Here is a 21,440-nt window from a genome sequence, read left to right as displayed (position 1 = left end):
CCCACCACCACCACCGTCCCTCCCCACCACCACCGTCCCTCCAACACCACCACCGTCCCTCCACCACCACCACCGTCCTCCACCACCACCACCACCACACCCCGTCCCTCCCCCACCACACCACCACCGTCCCTCCACCACCACCCCACCACCACCGTCCCTCCACACCACCCCCACCACCACCGTCCCTCCACACCACCACCACCACCACCGTCCCTCCACCACCACCACCCACCACCGTCCCTCCACCACCACCCCCACCACCGTCCCTCCACCACCACACCACCACCACCGTCCCACCACCACCACCGTCCCTCCCCACCACCGTCCCTCCACCACCACCACCACCACCACCACCACCCCTCCCCCCACCGTCCCTCCCCACCACCACCCCACCACCACCGTCCCTCCACCACCACCACCACCACGTCCCTCCACCACCACACCACCACCGTCCCTCCACCACCACCACCACCACCGTCCCTCCACCACCACCACCACCACCGTCCCTCCACCACCACCACCACCACCGTCCCTCCCCCACCACCACCACCGTCCCTCCACCACCACCACCACCACCGTCCCTCCACCCCACCACCACCACGTCCCTCCACCACCACCACACCACCGTCCCTCCACCACCACCACCACCACCACCGTCCTCCACCACCCACCACCACACCGTTCCTCCACCACCACCACCACCACCACCGTCCCTCCACCACCACCACCACCACCACCGTCCCTCCACCACCACCACCACCGTCCCTCCACCACCACCACACCACCACCACCGTCCCTCCACCACCACCACCACCACCGTCCCTCCACCACCACCACCCACCGTCCCTCACCACACACCACCCCTCCACCACCACCGTCCCTCCACCACCACCACCACCACCGTCCCTCCACCACCACCGTCCCTCCACCACCACCACCACCACGTCCCTCCACCACCACCACCACCACCGTCCCACCACCACCACCGTCCCTCCACCACCCACCACCACCACCGTCCCTCCACCACCACCACCACCACCACCACCCCCTCCACCACCACCGTCCCTCCACCACCACCACCACCACCGTCCCACCACCACCACCACCGTCCCTCTACCACCACCACCACCACCCCACCACCGCCACCACCACCACCACCACCGTCCCCACCACCACCACCGTCCCTCCACCACCACCACCACACACCGTCCCTCCACCACCACCACCGTCCCTCCACCACCACCACCACCACCGTCCCTCCACCACCACCACCACCACCACCACCGTCCCACCACCACCACCACCGTCCCACCACCACCACCACCACCACCGTCCCTCCACCACCACCATCATCACCAACCCCCACTGCATGACCCCAACATGGTTTTGAGAAATAAATTGACGGGTGGTAATAATGAACGTCGATATTTTCAAGCCAATTGTCCATTGTGTGAGGTATCCCCCCTACCCGCTTGCTAGCAAACCGCAAGCGAATTTAAAACCAAAAACAAAGTGAAGTCAACGGACGCTCTGTGCGCCTGACGTTATTTGTTCGCACTGGCCAGTAACTTGGCCACCACATTGTCAACGACGAGCGAGTTTAGAAAAGGTCTCGTATAAGCGTGCCAAGTCATCAAATTGATTTAAATTGGATCGTAGCTATTTTATTCATAATCAACGTTTTGGGTTTAGATCGCGTTATTTATAAATGTGTCGTAACCCTCCACCACCCGACACGGCCAATCAGTAAAAATGTGTCACGTTGACAAAGACAAATAGTTCACTGCTTTAGCCCACCGGTGTGTTGAAGCCACAACATTTACAATTTGAGTACGACGTTTCGCTGGTAATTGCATCCAGCATCATCGGGCAATTCGCCAGAATGGTGAGGCTCTGCTGTGTCTCCCGTTCTTATTATGTTTAACACGCAGCATTGCTTTCGCGACCAATATTACTCGTAATCAAGGTTTTTGGGTGAGATCGAGGAAGTATAAATATTGTGTCGTAACCCTCCACCACCCGACACGGCCAATCAGCAAGGCAAATCGCCCGATGACGCTGCATGTAATTAGCAGCGAAACGTCGCGGTACTCAAATTGTAAATGTTTGCGGATTTACTCTCCAACACACCAGTGGGCTGAAGTAGTACACTACACTATACACTACACACCACACTATACACTCTACATTACACTATACACCACACTATACTCTACATTACATTACACACCACACTATACACTACACTATACACTACCTACATTACACTATATACTTCACTATACTCTACATTAAACTATACACTACACTCTACATTACACTAGACACTACACTATACTCTACACTCCACATTACATTATACACTACACTAGTTAGTCGGGTGGTGGAGGGTTACGACAATATTTAAACTTACGCGAAAAAACACCTTTGTTATGAAGAGCAATTTCACAACACTAATAAATCACCTTGCACCCCCCCCCCCCCCCCCCCCCCGGGACATTGCTTGTGGCACGCGGCACGCGAGCAGACGAGAGGAGGGCTGTGGCCTTCATCGTTATTTTTAGAGACATCTCGCGAGGGAGCCGAGGCCGAGACCAGGATTGTTAAAGCATCCACGTCTCTGGTGACACGGCCATTGTGACCCCCCCCTACCACCCCATCCGCCCCCCCCCCCCCCCCCGGTGCTCGTTAGCGCCGCTGAATCGCGGAACCGCCGCCGGCACGGTTGCCGGAGCGACTGAGATCAACGAGCCGCCGATTGAACGGCGCCACGACGGTCGGCCGGTGCTCAACCTCCGGGCGAGCAAAGCGGCGGCAAAGCCCCCGAGGTGTACCGTGACCCCCCCCCCCCCACCCCCGCAGGCCGACTAATTACTCTCTCTCTTGCTCCGGACAATCATCTTCACATTCCAGCGACGTTAAAAACCGAAGCGGGCGAGTTTCAGATTGAAGTTTGGAGTTTTACGGGCGATTTCATATTTACATATTTTTTTGGGGGGGGAATTTTCAGAGCGTTTCCACGGCGTGTCCGTGTGACGCGACGGCGGCCACGACGACGATGGCGATGACCGTGACGACGGTGACCATGGCGACGAAGGCGGCCGTGGCAACGATCGCAATGATAACCGTGACCGCGGCAACGATCGCAATGACGACGATGAAAGCGACGATGGCGCCAGGTGCCCAACCGGTGTACATGCGACGTCAATCCGAAACAAAATCACCGTGCGGACCCGGTCCGAAATTTCGTATTTCATGGCGGATTTTCCGGAAGCTTTTTGTTTTGGAACGGTTAGAAAATCGTGAGCGCATCACCAGGCACTAACGAGAGCACTGGGCTGGGATCATCTCACTTAGTAGCTCCGCTCCTGCGGTCACCGACTTCCCACTCAGTGTTAGAGTTCCAAGTCGGATATAGAAACCATTTCAATGTCATACTATTTGCTTCATTTTACCAGGTCAGGCCCCACTGAGCTATGCAGCTCTTTCAGAAGCGACTTATCGTCATCACGTGGGATTTATAGCAGCAGCAAAATTCTCTGAACGCGTGACGCAGACTTTAAAATGCGGAGGGAAAAACCGCAGGACCCGGGAGAAAAATCCACGCGACAACGGGGAGAGAAAGAGAGAGAGACGCAAACTCCAAATATATACGGTTGGCGTCAGGATCGGGGTCGAACTCATGACCTCCTCCTGCATACCAGACAAGGAAGTTAACATCGCCACCGTCGCGCCCCTAGCAAGTCGAATATATAACAAGGCGCAGGCAGACATGCAGAAAGATCCCATCTCTAAACATCTACAGGAAATTACAGCAAAACCAAAACACACAGATCCCCCGTGTAGCCTGTAACAGACTGTTGGGACAAGTGCTGTTAAGCGAGCAGCATCTATGAAAGCTGGCACGGCACACGAGGGAGTGGATGGCCAGCACCACGCCCGACCGCCTTTGTCTCCCCAAGGGCGATGTTTTCACTTAGTCATTTGAGGCCGAGTCGACCTAGGGGAGTCCCAGGACAGCTACCGATAACCGTCACTGGTGTTGGAAGTGAGCGGGAACTGAACTCGGGTCGCGGGTCCATAACGCGTCGCGCTAACCGCTACACCACACACGCACGCACACACGCACACACGCACACACGCACACACGCACACACGCACACACGCACACACGCACACACGCTGCACCGGGTGCGGTGGGGGCGGCTAATCCACCAGGGCGGCAATGTGACGGTTGGACACGTGGCGATGCCTTCTTCTGCTCGTTCTTATGCAATGCCCCCACCCAGCCCCTACCCCCCCCCGATCGAGATCCAAACTCGTGGCTCTTTGGCTTTCGAGCCGCACGCCCGGACCGCAGGCGGCGGGTAACCCCCCACCCACCCACCGCCCTCTCCCCCCCCAGCACCAATGGCACCATCGCTTTTTCTGCGGATCAGAGGAAGTTCACTCCGGGAAAACAAGAGCTTGACCCGGTGTTGTCGTTAAAGTTACGCTCGTTGCTCGCGCTCGCACCTCGTGCTCGTCGCCAACTTTGCCAATCCAAGACGGGGGGGGGGGCGGGACAAAGGTGCATCTCTTTCTCACCAACCCCCCCCACCCCAAACCCCCTCCCCCAACTCTCCCACGACACCCTCCTAGAGACGCGAGCTCGATTCCGAGCAAGCAAACCGCCAGAGCCACGCACTTTCACATCATCTCGACCGAACACTCATTTCTTGAAAAAACTGCTTTGCGCGCGTCAAGTTTGAAGTCCTTCCCCCCACTCCGCCCACCCGCCCGCCCCTCCGATCAGCGCCGTGCCTCCCAGCTGCCGGATTGAGGAGAGAATTAAGCGGCCGTGCTCAAAGGGCGCTTTTGTCTTCCCACAGCGAGCAACGCCCTGTAAGGGGTGGCTGGTGGTGGTGGTGGGGTGGGGGGTGGAGGGTCAAGTGCTTACGTAATAATCCCACACCCAGGCACGGACCGCGCAGGAGGGAAACGCCGCGGCGAGAGGCGCGAGGCCACGCCAAGTCGTCCTGTGCCTCCGTGGCGAGGAGATGTCACCTCGCCTGGCGTGCACGCGAGGTCGTGGGTTCGATCCCGACCCCTGCTGTGTATTTGGAGATTGCGTGCGTCTCTCTCTCTCTCCCTCTCCCCCTGTGGTCGCGTGGATTTTACTCCGGGTCCTCCGGTTTTTCCCCTCCACATTTAGAATCGACGTCACGCTTTTTCAGAGTATTTGGCTACTGTCAACTTCCACACGACGACGACGACGACGATAAACCACGTCGTTAAGCTTTTCATTCGTGACGGCCACTTCTGAAAAATAGCTGAACAGCTCGGTTTTACCTGGTAAAAATAAAAAAGTCAGTTTCTAGTTTTAACTTATTGGAGGTGAAATGTGGGAAGCAGTTTCCCCCTGGGGGGCCCAGGGCTGGAGGTCTCTCGATCGCCCCACCCCCCCATTCTGGACAGCCGTGGGGGAAAGCAGCAGCAGCCGGACTGCGGTGATAAGCGCACAAACAACCTCACCCCGATCATCATCCAGCGAGCTAACCACTGCGCCACCGCCCGCACACAGCAAGGAGAGATAGCGAGAGAGAGAGAGAGCGTGGCACAGAGACAGAGAGAGATAGCGAGAGAGAGAGCGTGGCACAGAGACAGAGAGAGATAGCGAGAGAGAAACGGGGGCGGCAGGGAATTATTCTGCCGCGCTTTGAGGGGCCGGCGGAGGGGCCCCCCTCTCGGCAAATTCGTCCCGCAAGAAAAAGAAAAGATCGATAACTCCATCTGCCCCGCTCGCTCCTTGGCGGCGGTCACAGCTGCGACAGAGGAATTTGACTCATCTCACTTGCACTCCAAGTCCCCCCCCCCAAGCCATCGCTTCACACGCAGCCTTCACCCCCCCCGCCCCCCCCTGCCCCGTCGTCGTGCGGAACTTTATAGCAGGCAAATGACTTTGAACGCGTTGACGTTGACACTAAACGTGGGAGGGGAAAAATAACTGGAGGACGCCGGAGAAAAATCCCCGCAACCATGGGGAGAGAGAGCGAACACGCGCACGCCAAATATACAACCAGGCGTCGTCAGGGTCAGGATCGAACCCACGACCTCCTGTATACCAGGCGAGGTAGTCAACATCTCGCCACAACGGGACCCCCCCACTGACCGCGTCCCCACCCCCACCTCTCTCCCCCGCCTCCCCAAACAACAGAAATTCATGTGGACATCATTAAGAGCCCTTGAACAGCGAGGGTCTCACCGTCGCAAGGTAAGGGAGGAGGGGAGAGGTTTAAGAGTCTGAAATGTGTTCAAAATTCTGCATCTGACCTACTGCTGCTGGTCCCACTGCGGTGCCACAACGTGACTGCAGCTCTGAGAACCCCCCCCCCCCAACTGCCGCCATTGCAAAACCCGCCCACTTTCACATAGCCCCGCCCACTGTCCCGCAGAGGTCGCAAACGGGTTTTGATTCCGTACCCGGCCGCACCAGGGTCGCAAACGGGTACCCGTACCCGGCCGTACCCGTACCCGGCTGGGTACGGGTAGGGTACAGGTATCGGGTACCCGATTGCGACCTCTGGGATGAAGCCATGTTGCAGGCGCAGGTGGGTTGATTCTAGGAACTTGAATTGTGAGAAGAGACAAGACGTTGGGAAATGAGTGACAAACGGTGACTCACCAGTGACTCACGGCCTACCCGTACCCGTACCCGGCCGCACCGGGGTCGCAAACGGGTACCCGTACCCAGCCGGGTACGGGTAGCCGGGTATCGGGTAGGGTACGGGTATCGGGTACCCGGTTGCGACCTCTGCTGTCCCGGCAGCCCCCGGGCCCACTGCCCGCATCACGGAGGGTCACAGCTTTTCTAAACCAACGGCACCACCCCGCGCCCATTCCGTGCCCCGTGCCGGCGCCGTGCCGGGTTCCCGCGCCCGGGAGGAGACCCGCGCCGCTGCGCCGCCCTCACCTGGGTGGCCTTGTCCCGCACGGCCGGCGCGGCGGGGTGGGGGTGGTGGTGGTGGTCGCGGGGCCACTGGCCCGTCAGGTACACCCCCGCGATGGCGTCCAGCGGCGCGGGGCAGCCGCCCCCGCCGCCCGCCGTGGCCCTGCGGGCGGGGCCCCCCACGGAGGGGGAGGAGGAGCTCGTGCGCGCCACGCGCTGGCGCTCTCCTCCTGCTGCTGCTGCTGCTGCCGTCGGGGTGCGCGGAGAAACGGCAACAGCGGGGGAACGCGTTACGGAAATACTCAGCGACAGCACGTTTGTGCGGGGCGGGCACGTGGGCAGGGTGGTGCGGGGGGGGGCACGTGGGCAGGGTGGTGCGGGGGGGGGGGGAGCACGTCACGTGGGCAGGGTGGTGCGGGGGGTCACGTGGGCAGGGTGGTGCGGGGGGGGGTACGTTGGCACGGTGGTGCGGGGGCTGGCACGCCAACACGACAGGTTAACCCCTGTCGGCATTCTTTCGCGCGCACTTCAGGGTCGGACACAACAATCAAACGAATTCTCCCTGGCACGCAAACCAAGCCCCACGTGTGGGCCAGTCTCTGTCTAGAAACCCAGTCACAGGCCGGTCTGGAGAGCCGGGTCAGAGATCGGTCTGTGTGTACACTGCGTAGACACCCAGGTCACAGACCGGCCTGCCAGTTTGTCTACATTCGCACGCTAGAACTTCTTTCGCACCACACGGAGCCGTACGCTGCCTGCCGTGCCGATCGGAGGTGCCGACTTCCCCACAATGCCAGACTCATCCCTCTAGCCAAGCCCAACTGCACTGACACCGGGCCCTCTCTCTGCGCGTGTCTGTGTGTGTGTGCGCGTGTCTGTGTGTGCGCGTCTGTGTGTGTGTGCGCGCGTCTGTGTGTGTGCGTGCGTGCGTGTCTGTGTGTGTGCGCGTGTGTGTGTGCGTTTGCGGGGATCAGAATTCTCAGTCTCCCTGGCGAGTCCGATCACTAAGACCGCTGGAGGATATAGCAACTGGACTGCGTGCATCGGGGAGTGGGGGAGGAGGAGGAGGGGGGGGTTAGCGGGTGATGGGGATTGTGGAATTCTTTTTTTGGTAACGGCGAGAGATCCTCTTGACGCTACAGCGTGTGCGAGCGATTACCGCCGTATGGTTGCGATCGCCGCTGTGTTCTCGACACGCCGGAAAGGCAAGGGGGGGGGGGGGTCCGCGCACGCGTGCGCACTCCACGATTGTGAATTCATATTTATATATTATTATACTAATAATAACATTTTACGCAAGTTTCCGCTCCATTCGGTTCACGTTGCAGGAGCGAGAAAAGGGACGCAGACTCGCACCACCACCACCACCGTTACAACCACAACCACCGTAACAACCACCACCACCGTAACAACCACAACCACCACCACCGTAACAACCACCACCACCGTAACAACCACAACCACAACCACCGTAACAACCACAACCACCACCACCGTTACAACCACAACCACCGTAACAACCACCACCACCGTAACAACCACAACCACCACCACCGTAACAACCACAACCACCACCATCAGCACGCATATGCAAACCGGCACCGCGCCACCACCGTAACCACCACCACGCGAACGCATACCAATACCACCCCACCACCACGCCAACACAAATCGACTCCACACCAGCACCCCCTTCTACACACCGCATATAAAAACCGATCCACCATCGCCACGACCAGCACCACCACGCGTACACAGACACCTCCACCACCACAAACCCCCCGTTTGGCAGTGGGCCACTCGGGAGGGAGGGGGGAGGGATTGAGGGGAGGGAGGGGGGAGGGATCGAGGGGAGGGGGGAGGGGTTGAGGGGAGGGAGGGGGGAGGGATCGAGGGGAGGGGGGAGGGGTTGAGGGGAGAGAGGGGGGAGGGATCGAGGGGAGGGGGGAGGGATTGAGGGGAGGGATTGAGGGGAGGGATTGAGGGGAGGGAGGGGGGAGGGATTGAGGGGAGGGGGAAGGAATTGAGGGGAGGGAGGGGGGAGAGATTGAGGGGAGGGAGGGGGAGGGATTGAGGGGAGGGAGGGGGGAGGGATTGAGGGGAGGGAGGGGGGGGAGGGACTGAGGGGAGGGAGGGGGGGGAGGGACTGAGGGGAGGGAGAGAGCTACTCGCGGCCCGTGACCCACATCGAGCTGGCGGGTGGGCAGAGCGACGCTGCGGCTGCCAAAAGGCAGCGAACTTTCCTGGAAAGCTTCAAGCGCGCAGCTACACGCCACGCGCAGCCACGCTGCCACGCACAGGCACACGCCACGCGCAGCCACACGCCACGCGCAGCCACGCTGCCACGCACAGGCACACGCCACGCGCAGGCACGCGCCACGCGCAGCCACACGCCACGCGCAGCCACGCTGCCACGCGCAGCCACGCTGCCACGCGCAGGCACACTGCCACGCGCAGCCACACGCCACGCGCAGGCACACTGCCACGCGCAGCCACGCTGCCACGCGCAGCCACACGCCACGCGCAGGCACACTGCCACGCGCAGCCACGCTGCCACGCGCAGGCACACGCCACGCGCAGCCACGCTGCCACGCGCAGGCACACGCCATGCGCAGCCACGCTGCCACGCGCAGGCACACGCCACGCGCAGCCACGCTGCCACGCGCAGCCACGCGCAGCCACACGCCACGCGCAGCCACGCTGCCACGCGCAGGCACACGCCACGCGCAGCCACGCTGCCACGCGCAGGCACACGCCACGCGCAGCCACGCTGCCACGCGCAGCCACGCTGCCTTGCGCAGCCACACGCCACGCGCAGCCACGCTGCCACGCGCAGGCACACGCCACGCGCAGCCACGCTGCCACGCGCAGCCACGCTGCCACGCGCAGGCACACGCCACGCGCAGCCACGCTGCCACGCGCAGGCACACGCCACGCGCAGCCACGCTGCCACGCGCAGCCACGCTGCCACGCGCAGCCACACGCCACGCGCAGGCACGCTGCCACGCGCAGCCACGCTGCCACGCGCAGGCACACGCCACGCGCAGCCACGCTGCCACGCGCAGGCACACGCCACGCGCAGGCACACGCCACGCGCAGCCACGCTGCCACGCGCAGCCACGCGCAGCCACGCGCAGCCACGCTGCCACGCGCAGGCACACGCCACGCGCAGCCACGCTGCCACGCGCAGGCACACGCCACGCGCAGCCACGCTGCCACGCGCAGCCACGCTGCCTTGCGCAGCCACACGCCACGCGCAGCCACGCTGCCACGCGCAGGCACACGCCACGCGCAGCCACGCTGCCACGCGCAGGCACACGCCACGCGCAGCCACGCTGCCACGCGCAGGCACACGCCACGCGCAGCCACGCTGCCACGCGCAGGCACACGCCACGCGCAGCCACGCTGCCACGCGCAGCCACGCTGCCACGCGCAGGCACGCAGACGGCCCAGACTGCAGACACGTGACGCGCTATCAGGCAGGGCCATCGCAGAGGCACGGGCACACAGCCACCACTCTCCGTCACGCCACCTCCGATGCACACAGCCGTGCATCACCACCCCCACCCCCCCCCACCAGCCCCACCAGCCAGTCCACCCACGCTCTCCTGTCAAGGCCCGCGTGGTGCACGAAGGGGGGGGGGGCTTCTAGGTCGAGTGGCCGACAACTATCCCACCAGCCCACGTGACCCTGCCCCACCCCACGTGTGTGCCGATGTTCACGGACTGTACTCGTTTTCGGCCGAGTCGACTTGGGGGAAAGCCCCGGAGGACAGGCATGTACTGTACCAACAACGACGACGCCCGCCAGTCAGCCACCAAATTGCGGTGGACGTCGTCACCACGGCGCCTGTGCCAGGCTAGGTGCACTTTGAGGCTACCACGTGAATTTCGAAGGCTCGCTGACAGGAGGTCACGGGACAGACCCTGCAGGTGCCATGGGTTGGCCGACTGAGATGACCGGTAGATGCACCACCAGCTGTACCCCCCTACTGTGCCAGGCTAGGTGCAGGAGGAGGAGGTCGCGGGACAGACCCTGCAGGTGCCATGGGGTTGGCCGACTGAGATGACTGGTAGATGCACCACCAGCTGTACCCCCCTACTGTGCCAGGCTAGGTGCAGGAGAAGGAGGTCACGGGACAGACCCAGGTGCAATGGGTTGGCCGACTGAGATGATCGGTAGATGCACCACCAGCTGTACCCCCCCCCCCCTCTACGGTGCCAACTTGTGTTTTAGCCGCCCGGCGCTCTGCTCGTTGTTGTGAGCGTCGCTCCTCTGCCTTCCGTTGTTGCATGGAGGGCGACTGCCTCCAACTGACCAGTAGCAACGTCCTTCACGAGCCTCCTTCATATACACATACACAACTTGCTAACGATTATACAGTTCATCGATTATTCAGCGGTCCCGGGCCGATCTGGGGAAACCGCAAAACCGCTGCAAGGAGGAAACCAGTCCGGTGATCGGCACCGCGTGTGTGACAAAAAAAAAAGCAGCAACACCTGAATTCAGTGTCAAATATTACGTACGGTACATTATACACTACACGCAACTTAAACAATGAAAATACTACATACATCTGTCATGACTCATAGCTGCAGTAATAAGGACAGAAAGTATACACGACCCGGAGAAAAGTGCGCCGTGTCATGCGGCGTTTGCCGGAGAGCCGGCCTAAAAGGCTGCATCGGTCCGGCGATTTGCCAAAAAAAGACGTTGAAACAAGAGCGTCGCTACGTAATGCCACCACCACACGCAGAGTCTTCGAGATTTGTAGTGGCAAGTACGGTACAGTAAAACACGGTCACTTTCTACAGCAGGATATGTATTTTTTTTTGCCTCTGTACGTTTCTTTATGACAATTTAACATCGTAAACACATAAAGAACACACACACAAAAGAAAACCGCACACGCACAATACCCACAAACATTATATTTTGATTTAAAGCTTTCGTGACTGCAGGGATTCGTATTCTTGTTTCGACTGCAACACAAGCAATCATCATCAGGTGTAAAATCCACAGCAAGGAAAACTAATTATGTTAATTTCACACCTGATGATGATTGCTTGTGTTGCAGTCGAAACATCGTGAGAATTTGATTGTTTCATATATTTATTATTTTATTAATTCCCTTCTACGCGACTTTACCGAAAGAACCAAGAACACAAACATTATGTTAGACTAAAATGTGCAACAACAAAAAAGCCAATTTAAACGACGATGATTATCTTCCGTTTTTGAAAATTCCGCCACCCCCTTCCCTGCCTCTCCCCCGAAGCCACCGGATTCATCTTCCATCGACTGTGGGGGAGGTTGTGGCCGGGGAATTGAACTCAAATCGTGGGGGGTCTATAGCGCACGCCTGCGACCCACCAGAGCCTCCGCTGCCCATACACACGACGCAGAGACACAAAGATCTCCCCGTGTAGCCAAGATGCACTGCTCGGGGCAAGTGCTGTTGATAAATCAGCTGTTAAGGTGTTATACTAGCTTACTACCCGGCTTCGCCCAGGACTTGGATTCACCACGCCCGGCCGCCTTTGTCTCCCCAGTGGCGATGTTCACACACCACACGAGTTACTCGTTTGAGGCTGAGTCGACCTAGGGGAGGCCCAGGACCAGTTGAAATAATCGTCACCGGTGGTGGCCGTGAGTGGGAATCGAACTCGGCGCGCCGGGTTCGTAGCGCAGCGCGCTAACCCGCTACACTACAATGCGTGACGCTTCCACATGCGCGGGTCACGTGACAAATGTGAGGTCACAGCTCACTTGCCGTGCAAAAAATATATGCATTATTGAGCTCCCCCCCCCCCCCCCCCCCCAAAAGTGTATTTTTCTAATTTGTGCATGGTGTACAGTCTGGAAAGTACCCACATGACAAATTTAAAGTTTGTTGCATGTCGGGAAGTGCGCTAAACATTTTGAACAGACACATAGTCACAACTTAGCCTTTCATATGTATGGAGATGAAGGGGTGTGTGGTGTGGCCCCGAGGAGATGTTTTTTGTTGTAATACATTGCACCAGGTACACATTTAAGACTCGGTCGACCTTGGTAACCGCCCAGAGACAGGTTTATATTCCACTTGGCAATGATGCAAGTCGAGACTTGGAAGCGCCATAACCACCGCACCACAGCCGATAAAGAGACAGACGAAGATCAACAGGATAGCCGCAACACAGTCGGGGGCAAGTGCTGTTAGCGAGTAGCACCGACGAAGGCCGGCACTGTGGCACACGAGGGGCTGGGGTGGCCAACACCAAACCCGGCCGCCTTTGTCTCCCTCGTGGCGATGTTAACACACCACACCCGGGTACTCATTTGAGGCCGGGTCGATCTAGGTGAGGGGGGGGGGCCTCTAGACCGGTTCCGATGATAATCGTCACCGGTGCTGGTGGCTGCGAGTGGAAATCGCACACCAAGCCACACAGACACGCACACACTTATGAATGTTTATATTTTCAACACACACACATAAGCGTTTAAAAGGAAAGGCACGGACGATGTGTAGATCACAACAGCGATTTGCATCGCAAAGCTCTCAAAACAAGGGGCTTTCAAACTTCAAGCCCAAGTTGATTTCGGGTTTGCCGCAACAGCCAGAACCCTCCCCCCGACGCTACTTTTGTTTAAGATGATAAATAATAATCCGCGCAATAATTCGGCAATGTTTTTGGTGGCGACTTTCGCTCTCCAACGAGCGAGCGCAGAGCGGCCTCTTGGCAACCATCGTCTCCTTTCCCAAGAGGTCACCGCAGGCTCGGCAAAAACGCGCCGTCGCCGTGGCTATGAGATGTTAACAACCTCGCCTGGTATGCAGGAGGTCGTGGGTTCAATCCCAACCCTGATGCCTGCTGTATATGTGGAGTTTGCGTGTCTCTCTCTCATCATCACGGTGGCTAGGAGATGTTAACTACCTCGCCTGGTATGCAGGAGGTCGGGGGTTCGATTCTGACCCTCACATCCATCGTCTATTTGGAGTTTGCATTTCTCTCTCTCATTGGCATCAACACGGTGGCTAGGAGATGTTAACAACCTCGCCTGGTATGCAGGAGGTCGTGGGTTCGATCCCGACCCTGACACCTGCTGCATATTTGGGGTTTGCGGGTCTCTCGCTCTCATCATCATAACGGTGGCGAGGAAATGTTAACTACCTCGCCTGGTCTACAGGAGGTCGTGGGTTCAATCCGGACCCTCATGCCCGTCGTATATTTGGAGCTTGCCTGTATCTCTCCCCATGGCCGTGTGGACTTTTCTGGGTCCTCCGTTTCCCCCCCCCCCCCCCCACATTTAGAACCGACGTCATGCTTTTACAGTATTTGGCCACTATAAATTTCCAAGTGATGAGCCACTTCGTTGCGCTTTCATTCGTGACATTTGAGACCACGATAGGCCCCACTGAACTATGGCGGTGATGATGTGGGGAGAGCGGTCGGGTAGCGAGCGTTTGGCGCGCTGCGCTATGAACCCGACGGACAGACTTCGATTCCCACTCACGGCCAACGCCGGTTCACGATCATCTGCTGTACCGGTGCCGGGCCTTCCCTAGGTTAACTCAGCCTCAAATGAGCACTCGGTGCGGCGTGTAGTAAATATCGCCGTGAGGGAAACAAAGGCGGCCGAGCGTGGTGTTGGCCACCCACCCTCTGTGTGCCGTGCCGCCCCCATCACCTCCCTCGCCCCCATCTCCCCCCAAATACCCCGTGCCATCTCCCCCTTCCCCGGCATTCCGCCCCCTCACCCCACCCACCCCAGATTGGGAGGCGCTGCCTCCTTCTTGCCGGAACCAACCGCCCGTCCAAATTCCTTTCTCGCTACGCAGCCGGCAACCCCAAGCCGGGCCAACCACCATCCAGCCTCGCCGCAACCAAACCATCGCCACCACAGCCGCCGCCAATGCCAAAGATCCCCCATGTAGCCTGAACAGACTGTTGGGGCAAGTGCTGTTGAGAGAGCACCCTATGAAGGCCGTCACGGCACACGAGGGGGTGGGTGGCCAACACCACGCGCACGCACACAGACGCATCCCACATATGCAGGTCTCAAAACACAGGTAAGCACACAGACAAAGGTACGCACACAAGTATGCACAGACACACAGGTTTCTCACACACAGAGGCCACACATCACACTCACGGACAAGACAAAGAACCCCCGTATAGCCTTAACAGACCGCAGGAGCAAGTTCTGTTAAGAAAGCACCGATTAAGGCTGGAAGGGCACACTAGGGGGTGGGTGGCCAGCACCACGCCCGGCCGCCTTTGTCTCCCCAGTGGCCATGTTTACATACCACACTAGATACTCATTTGAGGCCGAGTTGACCTAAGGGAGGCCCACAACCGGTTCAGATGATCGTCACAGGTGTTGACCGTGAGCGGGAATCGAATTCGGGTCGCCGGGTTCGTAGCTCAGCGTGCTAACCGCTGCACCACCGTCACCCCCACCACCACCTCCGCCACCACCACCGCCACCCACCGACCTCCAAGCAGCGCTTCGGTTGCCCAATGACCTAGGGGAGGCCTAGGACCAGCTAAAATATTTACCACAGTTAATGAATGGGCCATGTGGATCCTCGATTCACACACAGGACATTAAAAACCTCTCCCCGGGCAGCGTGCGGGTGACTGCGGTCACCACCCAGAGCAGAAACCACGGGGGGGGGGGGGGCACGTAAACGCAGACTCTGTGCCCGATTCAGAAACGCACGAAACGAGGCGTTGTCGTCGTCACAGCGGCGATGATTCACCCACCACCGCCACTCCCGACTCCGCAACCACCCGGCTCATCGGCCACCTTCAAGTAACAGCTGCTGCTCGACACGGCCATCGGGCAGCCATACGGAGATTGGTCGAGGGCGGGATCGAACTCGGGTCGCCGGGGTTCATAGCGCGGTGCAAACGAAGATCCGCCGTATAACCTCGGTAGACTGTTGGGGCAAGTCCCGTTAGCGGGCAGCACCTATGAAGGCCGGCACAGCAACACGAGGGGGTGGGTGGCCTGGCGCTACGCACGACCGCCTTTGTCTCCCCAGTGGCGAAGTTTGTACACACTGCACCAAATACTCACTTGATGCCGAGACGGTGCCAACACACGCACACACACGCACACATACGCACACACACGCACACACACACGCACACGACCCACACACACCCACACACACCCACACAACTACACACACGCACGCACACACACACGCACATACACAGGGGACGAGATTCCACGATTTATTTCAAAGTGGCACACGGGCAAACAGAATGCACCTCGCTGAGTCGCGAGGAATGTCTGCTCGCAGTCCACACGGAATGCCAAAGCCAACGGCAGAAGCGGGAGCGCAGCGCGAGATAATAAACACCGGGACGAGAAGTATTCGCCACACGCCGCACTGTGCAAGTTCAACAGAGGGCTCTCGCACCAAACCACTGAGGCCAGCCTCATGGACCTCAAGGGGGGCTGTGTCCGTGAGCATCGCTTACCGGCAGCGGTCTTCCTTAAACATCTCACACGGTGGCGTCAACGTTTGGAACTGTTGGGCAACTTGGGTACGAGACTGGTCTCTGATGGGGTCTCTAGACAATAGACTGACAGACTGGTCTCTGATGGTGTCTCTAGACAATAGACTTGCAGACTGGTCTCTGATGGGGTCTCTAGACAATAGACTGTCAGACCGGTCTCTGATGGAGTCTCTAGACAATAGACTGTCAGACCGGTCTCTGAGGGGGTCTCTAGACAATAGACTGTCAGACTGGTCTCTGATGGTGTCTCTAGACAATAGACTGACAGACTGGTCTCTGATGGTGTCTCTAGACAATAGACTTGCAGACTGGTCTCTGATGGGGTCTCTAGACAATAGACTGTCAGACCGGTCTCTGATGGAGTCTCTAGACAATAGACTGTCAGACCGGTCTCTGAGGGGGTCTCTAGACAATAGACTGTCAGACTGGTCTCTGATGGTGTCTCTAGACAATAGACTGTCAGACTGGTCTCTGATGGGGTCTCTAGACAATAGACTGTCAGACTGGTCTCTGATGGTGTCTCTAGACAATAGACTGTCAGACTGGTCTCTGATGGTGTCTCTAGACAATAGACTGTCAGACTGGTCTCTGATGGGGTCTCTAGACAATAGACTGTCAGACTGGTCTCTGATGGTGTCTCTAGACAATAGACTGTCAGACCGGTCTCTGATGGAGTCTCTAGACAATAGACTGTCAGACTGGTCTCTGATGGTGTCTCTAGACAATAGACTTGCAGACTGGTCTCTGATGGTGTCTCTAGACAATAGACTGTCAGACCGGTCTCTGATGGAGTCTCTAGACAATAGACTGTCAGACCGGTCTCTGATGGGGTCTCTAGACAATAGACTGTCAGACTGGTCTCTGATGGGGTCTCTAGACAATAGACTGTCAGACTGGTCTCTGATGGTGTCTCTAGACAATAGACTGTCAGACTGGTCTCTGATGGGGTCTCTAGACAATAGACTGTCAGACTGGTCTCTGATGGTGTCTCTAGACAATAGACTGTCAGACTGGTCTCTGATGGGGTCTCTAGACAATAGACTGTCAGACTGGTCTCTGATGGGGTCTCTAGACAATAGACTGTCAGACTGGTCTCTGATGGTGTCTCTAGACAATAGACTGTCAGACTGGTCTCTGATGGGGTCTCTAGACAATAGACTGTCAGACTGGTCTCCGATGGTGTCTCTAGACAATAGACTGTCAAACCGCCCTCTGATGGGGTCTCTAGACAATAGACTGTCAGACCGCCCTCTGATGGGGTCTCTAGACAATAGACTGACAAACCGGTCTCTGATGGGGTCTCTAGACAATAGACTGTCAGACTGGTCTCTGATTGGGTCTCTAGACAATAGACTGTCAGACTGGTCTCTGATGGGGTCTCTAGACAATAGACTGACAAACCGGTCTCTGATGGAGTCTCTAGACAATAGACTGACAAACCGGTCTCTGATGGGGTCTCTAGACAATAGACTGTCAGACTGGTCTCTGATTGGGTCTCTAGACAATAGACTGTCAGACTGGTCTCTGATGGGGTCTCTAGACAATAGACTGTCAGACTGGTCTCTGATGGTGTCTCTAGACAATAGACTGTCAGACCGCCCTCTGATGGGGTCTCTAGACAATAGACTGTCAGACCGGTCTCTGATGAGGACTCTAGACAATAGACTGTCAGACTGGTCTCTGATGGGGTCTCTAGACAATAGACTGTCAGACTGGTCTCTGATGGAGTCTCTAGACAATAGACTGTCAGACCGCCCTCTGATGGGGTCTCTAGACAATAGACTGTCAGACCGCCCTCTGATGGGGTCTCTAGACAATAGACTGACAAACCGGTCTCTGATGGGGTCTCTAGACAATAGACTGTCAGACTGGTCTCTGATGGGGTCTCTAGACAATAGACTGTCAGACTGGTCTCTGATGGGGTCTCTAGACAATAGACTGTCAGACTGGTCTCTGATGGTGTCTCTAGACAATAGACTGTCAGACTGGTCTCTGATGGGGTCTCTAGACAATAGACTGTCAGACTGGTCTCTGATGGTGTCTCTAGACAATAGACTGTCAGACCGCCCTCTGATGGGGTCTCTAGACAATAGACTGTCAGACCGGTCTCTGATGAGGACTCTAGACAATAGACTGTCAGACTGGTCTCTGATGGGGTCTCTAGACAATAGACTGTCAGACCGCCCTCTGATGGGGTCTCTAGACAATAGACTGTCAGACCGCCCTCTGATGGGGTCTCTAGACAATAGACTGTCAGACCGCCCTCTGATGGGGTCTCTAGACAATAGACTGACAAACCGGTCTCTGATGGAGTCTCTAGACAATAGACTGACAAACCGGTCTCTGATGGGGTCTCTAGACAATAGACTGTCAGACTGGTCTCTGATTGGGTCTCTAGACAATAGACTGACAAACCGATCTCTGATGGAGTCTCCAGACAATAGACTGTCAGACCGGTCTCTGATTGGGTCTCTAGACAATAGACTGACAGACCAGTCTCTGATGGAGTCTCCAGACAATACTGTCAGACTGGTCTCTGATGGGGTCTCTAGACAATAGACTGACAGACTGGTCTCTGATGGAGTCTCCAGACAATAGACTGTCAGACTGGTCTCTGATTGGGTCTCTAGACAATAGACTGACAAACCGATCTCTGATGGAGTCTCCAGACAATAGACTGTCAGACTGGTCTCTGATGGGGTCTCTAGACAATAGACTGACAGACTGGTGCCTGATGGGGTCTCTAGACAATAGACTGACAGACCGGCCTCTGATGGGGTCTCTAGACAATAGACTGTCAGACTGGTCTCTGATGGGGTCTCTAGACAATAGACTGACAGACCGGCCTCTGATGGGGTCTCTAGACAATAGACTGACAGGCTGGTCTCTGATGGGGTCTCCAGACAAGGTTGGGAGACAGAGCCGCAGGCATGCATGAGACGAGAAACACGCACGAGGCAGTAGAGCAAGACGGTTGCCGACCTGTGTGTGCGCACAGTCGTGCCCGTATCTCCTTATCTCTTCCGAGCGAGGGTTATCTCTGGGCACTCCGGGTTTCCTCCCAAGCTAAACAAAACACATTCTCAACAAGGACTCAAATCGGCCAAACGTAGCACGCACGTAAAAGGTAAAAAGGCGCAGGCCTGCAATTTCTTTCCCTGTCCCACTGCCGGTGGAAGGGCCTTCTGTAGGAGAGCGCGCCCCCCCCCCCCGCTCCCCCCTAGGAGGGGGTCCACGTGGGCCCTGGGGTGGTGGTGGTTCCGACACTATTCCCACGGCAAGCGACCTGCCGAAGTGGTGCCGCGTGGTGGTGGCGGATTGAGAAATTGAGAAATTTGTACCCTTTGACCTCTGGAGTCCAAGTCCAGCGTGCTTGACCACGACGCCACTCGAGGGGGTATTATTATTATTATTCGCATCGACGGCAACAGCTCGGATTTGCTCTCTCGTTCGTTTAAGCATTACTTTGTTTGCTGCTGCAAGATGCATTGCCCTTGTACTGCTCATATTTGGGCGTTGGTCTGACACTAGTGGTGAGACGACGCCATGAAGAAGGCTGCCGTCTCTGGTGTAGGCCAATCCGTTTCAAAGACATTGCATGTATTATTATAATCAGAGCATGTTTGTTCGCGTGTTCACCGTGTGTGGATATTGCAGCGACTTGATTCCTTGCGAGTAAGGGTAAACACAGATTCTTATTTTTCCACATTTTTTTCCCTCCTCCGTTTACTGGCTTTGCCTTCTGTCCAAGTCAGTCCCCCCTGCATTGCACGGTCACCTGTCGTAAACGCCGCCCCCTTCCCCCTTGCAAACCACTCGGCGTTCAAACCTGGTTCAATGAAGTCAGTCAATCAGTCAGGGTGGGGAGGCGGGGAGAGCGGTGACGTGAGGGTTAGCGACACCGCTCTGCGGTAGCGGCGATCTGGAAATCCGCTGCCGGCCACGGCCAACGTCGTTGACAAGCGACGCTTCGCGGAACGCCGAATCCGGCGATCGGGAATTCCGCTGCCGTTTGTCCCCGAAAGCGTCGTTTTGCGAGTAATTTTGGCAGAAAAAACGCGGACCGTGACGCCGGCAGCAACGGATCAGCTCGCCTCTTTCCCCGAACCGACACCACCCACGACGGGGAAGTGGGGGGGGGGGGGGTTCAGGGTGGGGGCAGAGGAGGGGGGTCCTTTTGTGACATCCACCACGTCAAAGAGGACGGCGGTGGCGCATTAACCAGGAGCGGCCTTCCAATCCACAGTGGCCGAGATTCCACATTGATATGGCGAGGGACGGGAATATCCCATCAGACAACTGCTGTTGACTTCCGCTCCCCCCGCTCCCCACACAAACGGAAATCTCGCTTTGTCAGACCCTGGGGAGGCACGGTGTGGGCTTAGACGACCCCTAACCAGGATTTGAACTCGCTGGAGCCAAGCCACGTGGGCCAGTCCGTGAAAGTGAAAAGAATGGGTGGGAACCTCCCTTCCGCACTCCCCTCCTTCCCTGCCTCACTCCCCCCTCCTTCCCTGCATCACGTAAAGTCTTGGCTGACAGATTAAAGTGAAAAGGGAGAGGCAGGAGTGTGTGGAGGGGGTAGAGTGAGATGAGAGGGGAGAGGCAGGAGAGTGAGTGGAGAGTGTAGAGTGAGATGAGAAGGGAGAGGCAGGAGAGTGTGTGGAGGGGGTAGAGTGAGATGAGAGGGGAGAGGCAGGAGAGTGCGTGGAGGGGGTAGAGTGAGGCCGCAAAGACAAAGTTCCCCCGTATAGCCTTAACAGACTGTAGGGGCAAGTGTTGTTAGCGAGCACCTATGAAAGCCGCCACAGCACACGAGGGGGTGGGTGGTCAACACCACGCCTGGCCGCAAATGAGGTGCTCATTTGAGGCTGAGTCGACCTAGGGGAGGCCCAGGACAGTTTCAGATAATCGTCACCGGCGTTGGCCGTGAGCGCAGCGCGATAACCCCGACACCACCGCTATACCACACAGCCACCGCCAACAACCGCCA

At 57.7% G+C, this 21,440-nt stretch overlaps 1 protein-coding gene across 1 annotated transcript in view; it reads right to left on the bottom strand.

Annotated features, from left to right (window-relative positions):
• LOC133358237 (glucocorticoid-induced transcript 1 protein-like) overlaps positions 1-21,440 on the bottom strand; it is a 51,549-nt gene that overhangs the window by 21,282 nt on the left and 8,827 nt on the right. The window contains exon 2 of the mRNA XM_061576480.1: positions 6,869-7,176. Coding sequence (XP_061432464.1) covers positions 6,869-7,176 — 308 coding nt within the window. The remainder of the gene's footprint in view (positions 1-6,868; positions 7,177-21,440) is intronic.

The sequence above is a fragment of the Lethenteron reissneri genome, chromosome 61 (assembly GCF_015708825.2).
Source record: "Lethenteron reissneri isolate LAM-NWPU_2019-01 chromosome 61, ASM1570882v1, whole genome shotgun sequence".
NCBI classification, from domain to species: Eukaryota; Metazoa; Chordata; class Hyperoartia; order Petromyzontiformes; family Petromyzontidae; genus Lethenteron; species Lethenteron reissneri.
This window is presented reverse-complemented; position numbering and strand designations above follow the sequence as displayed.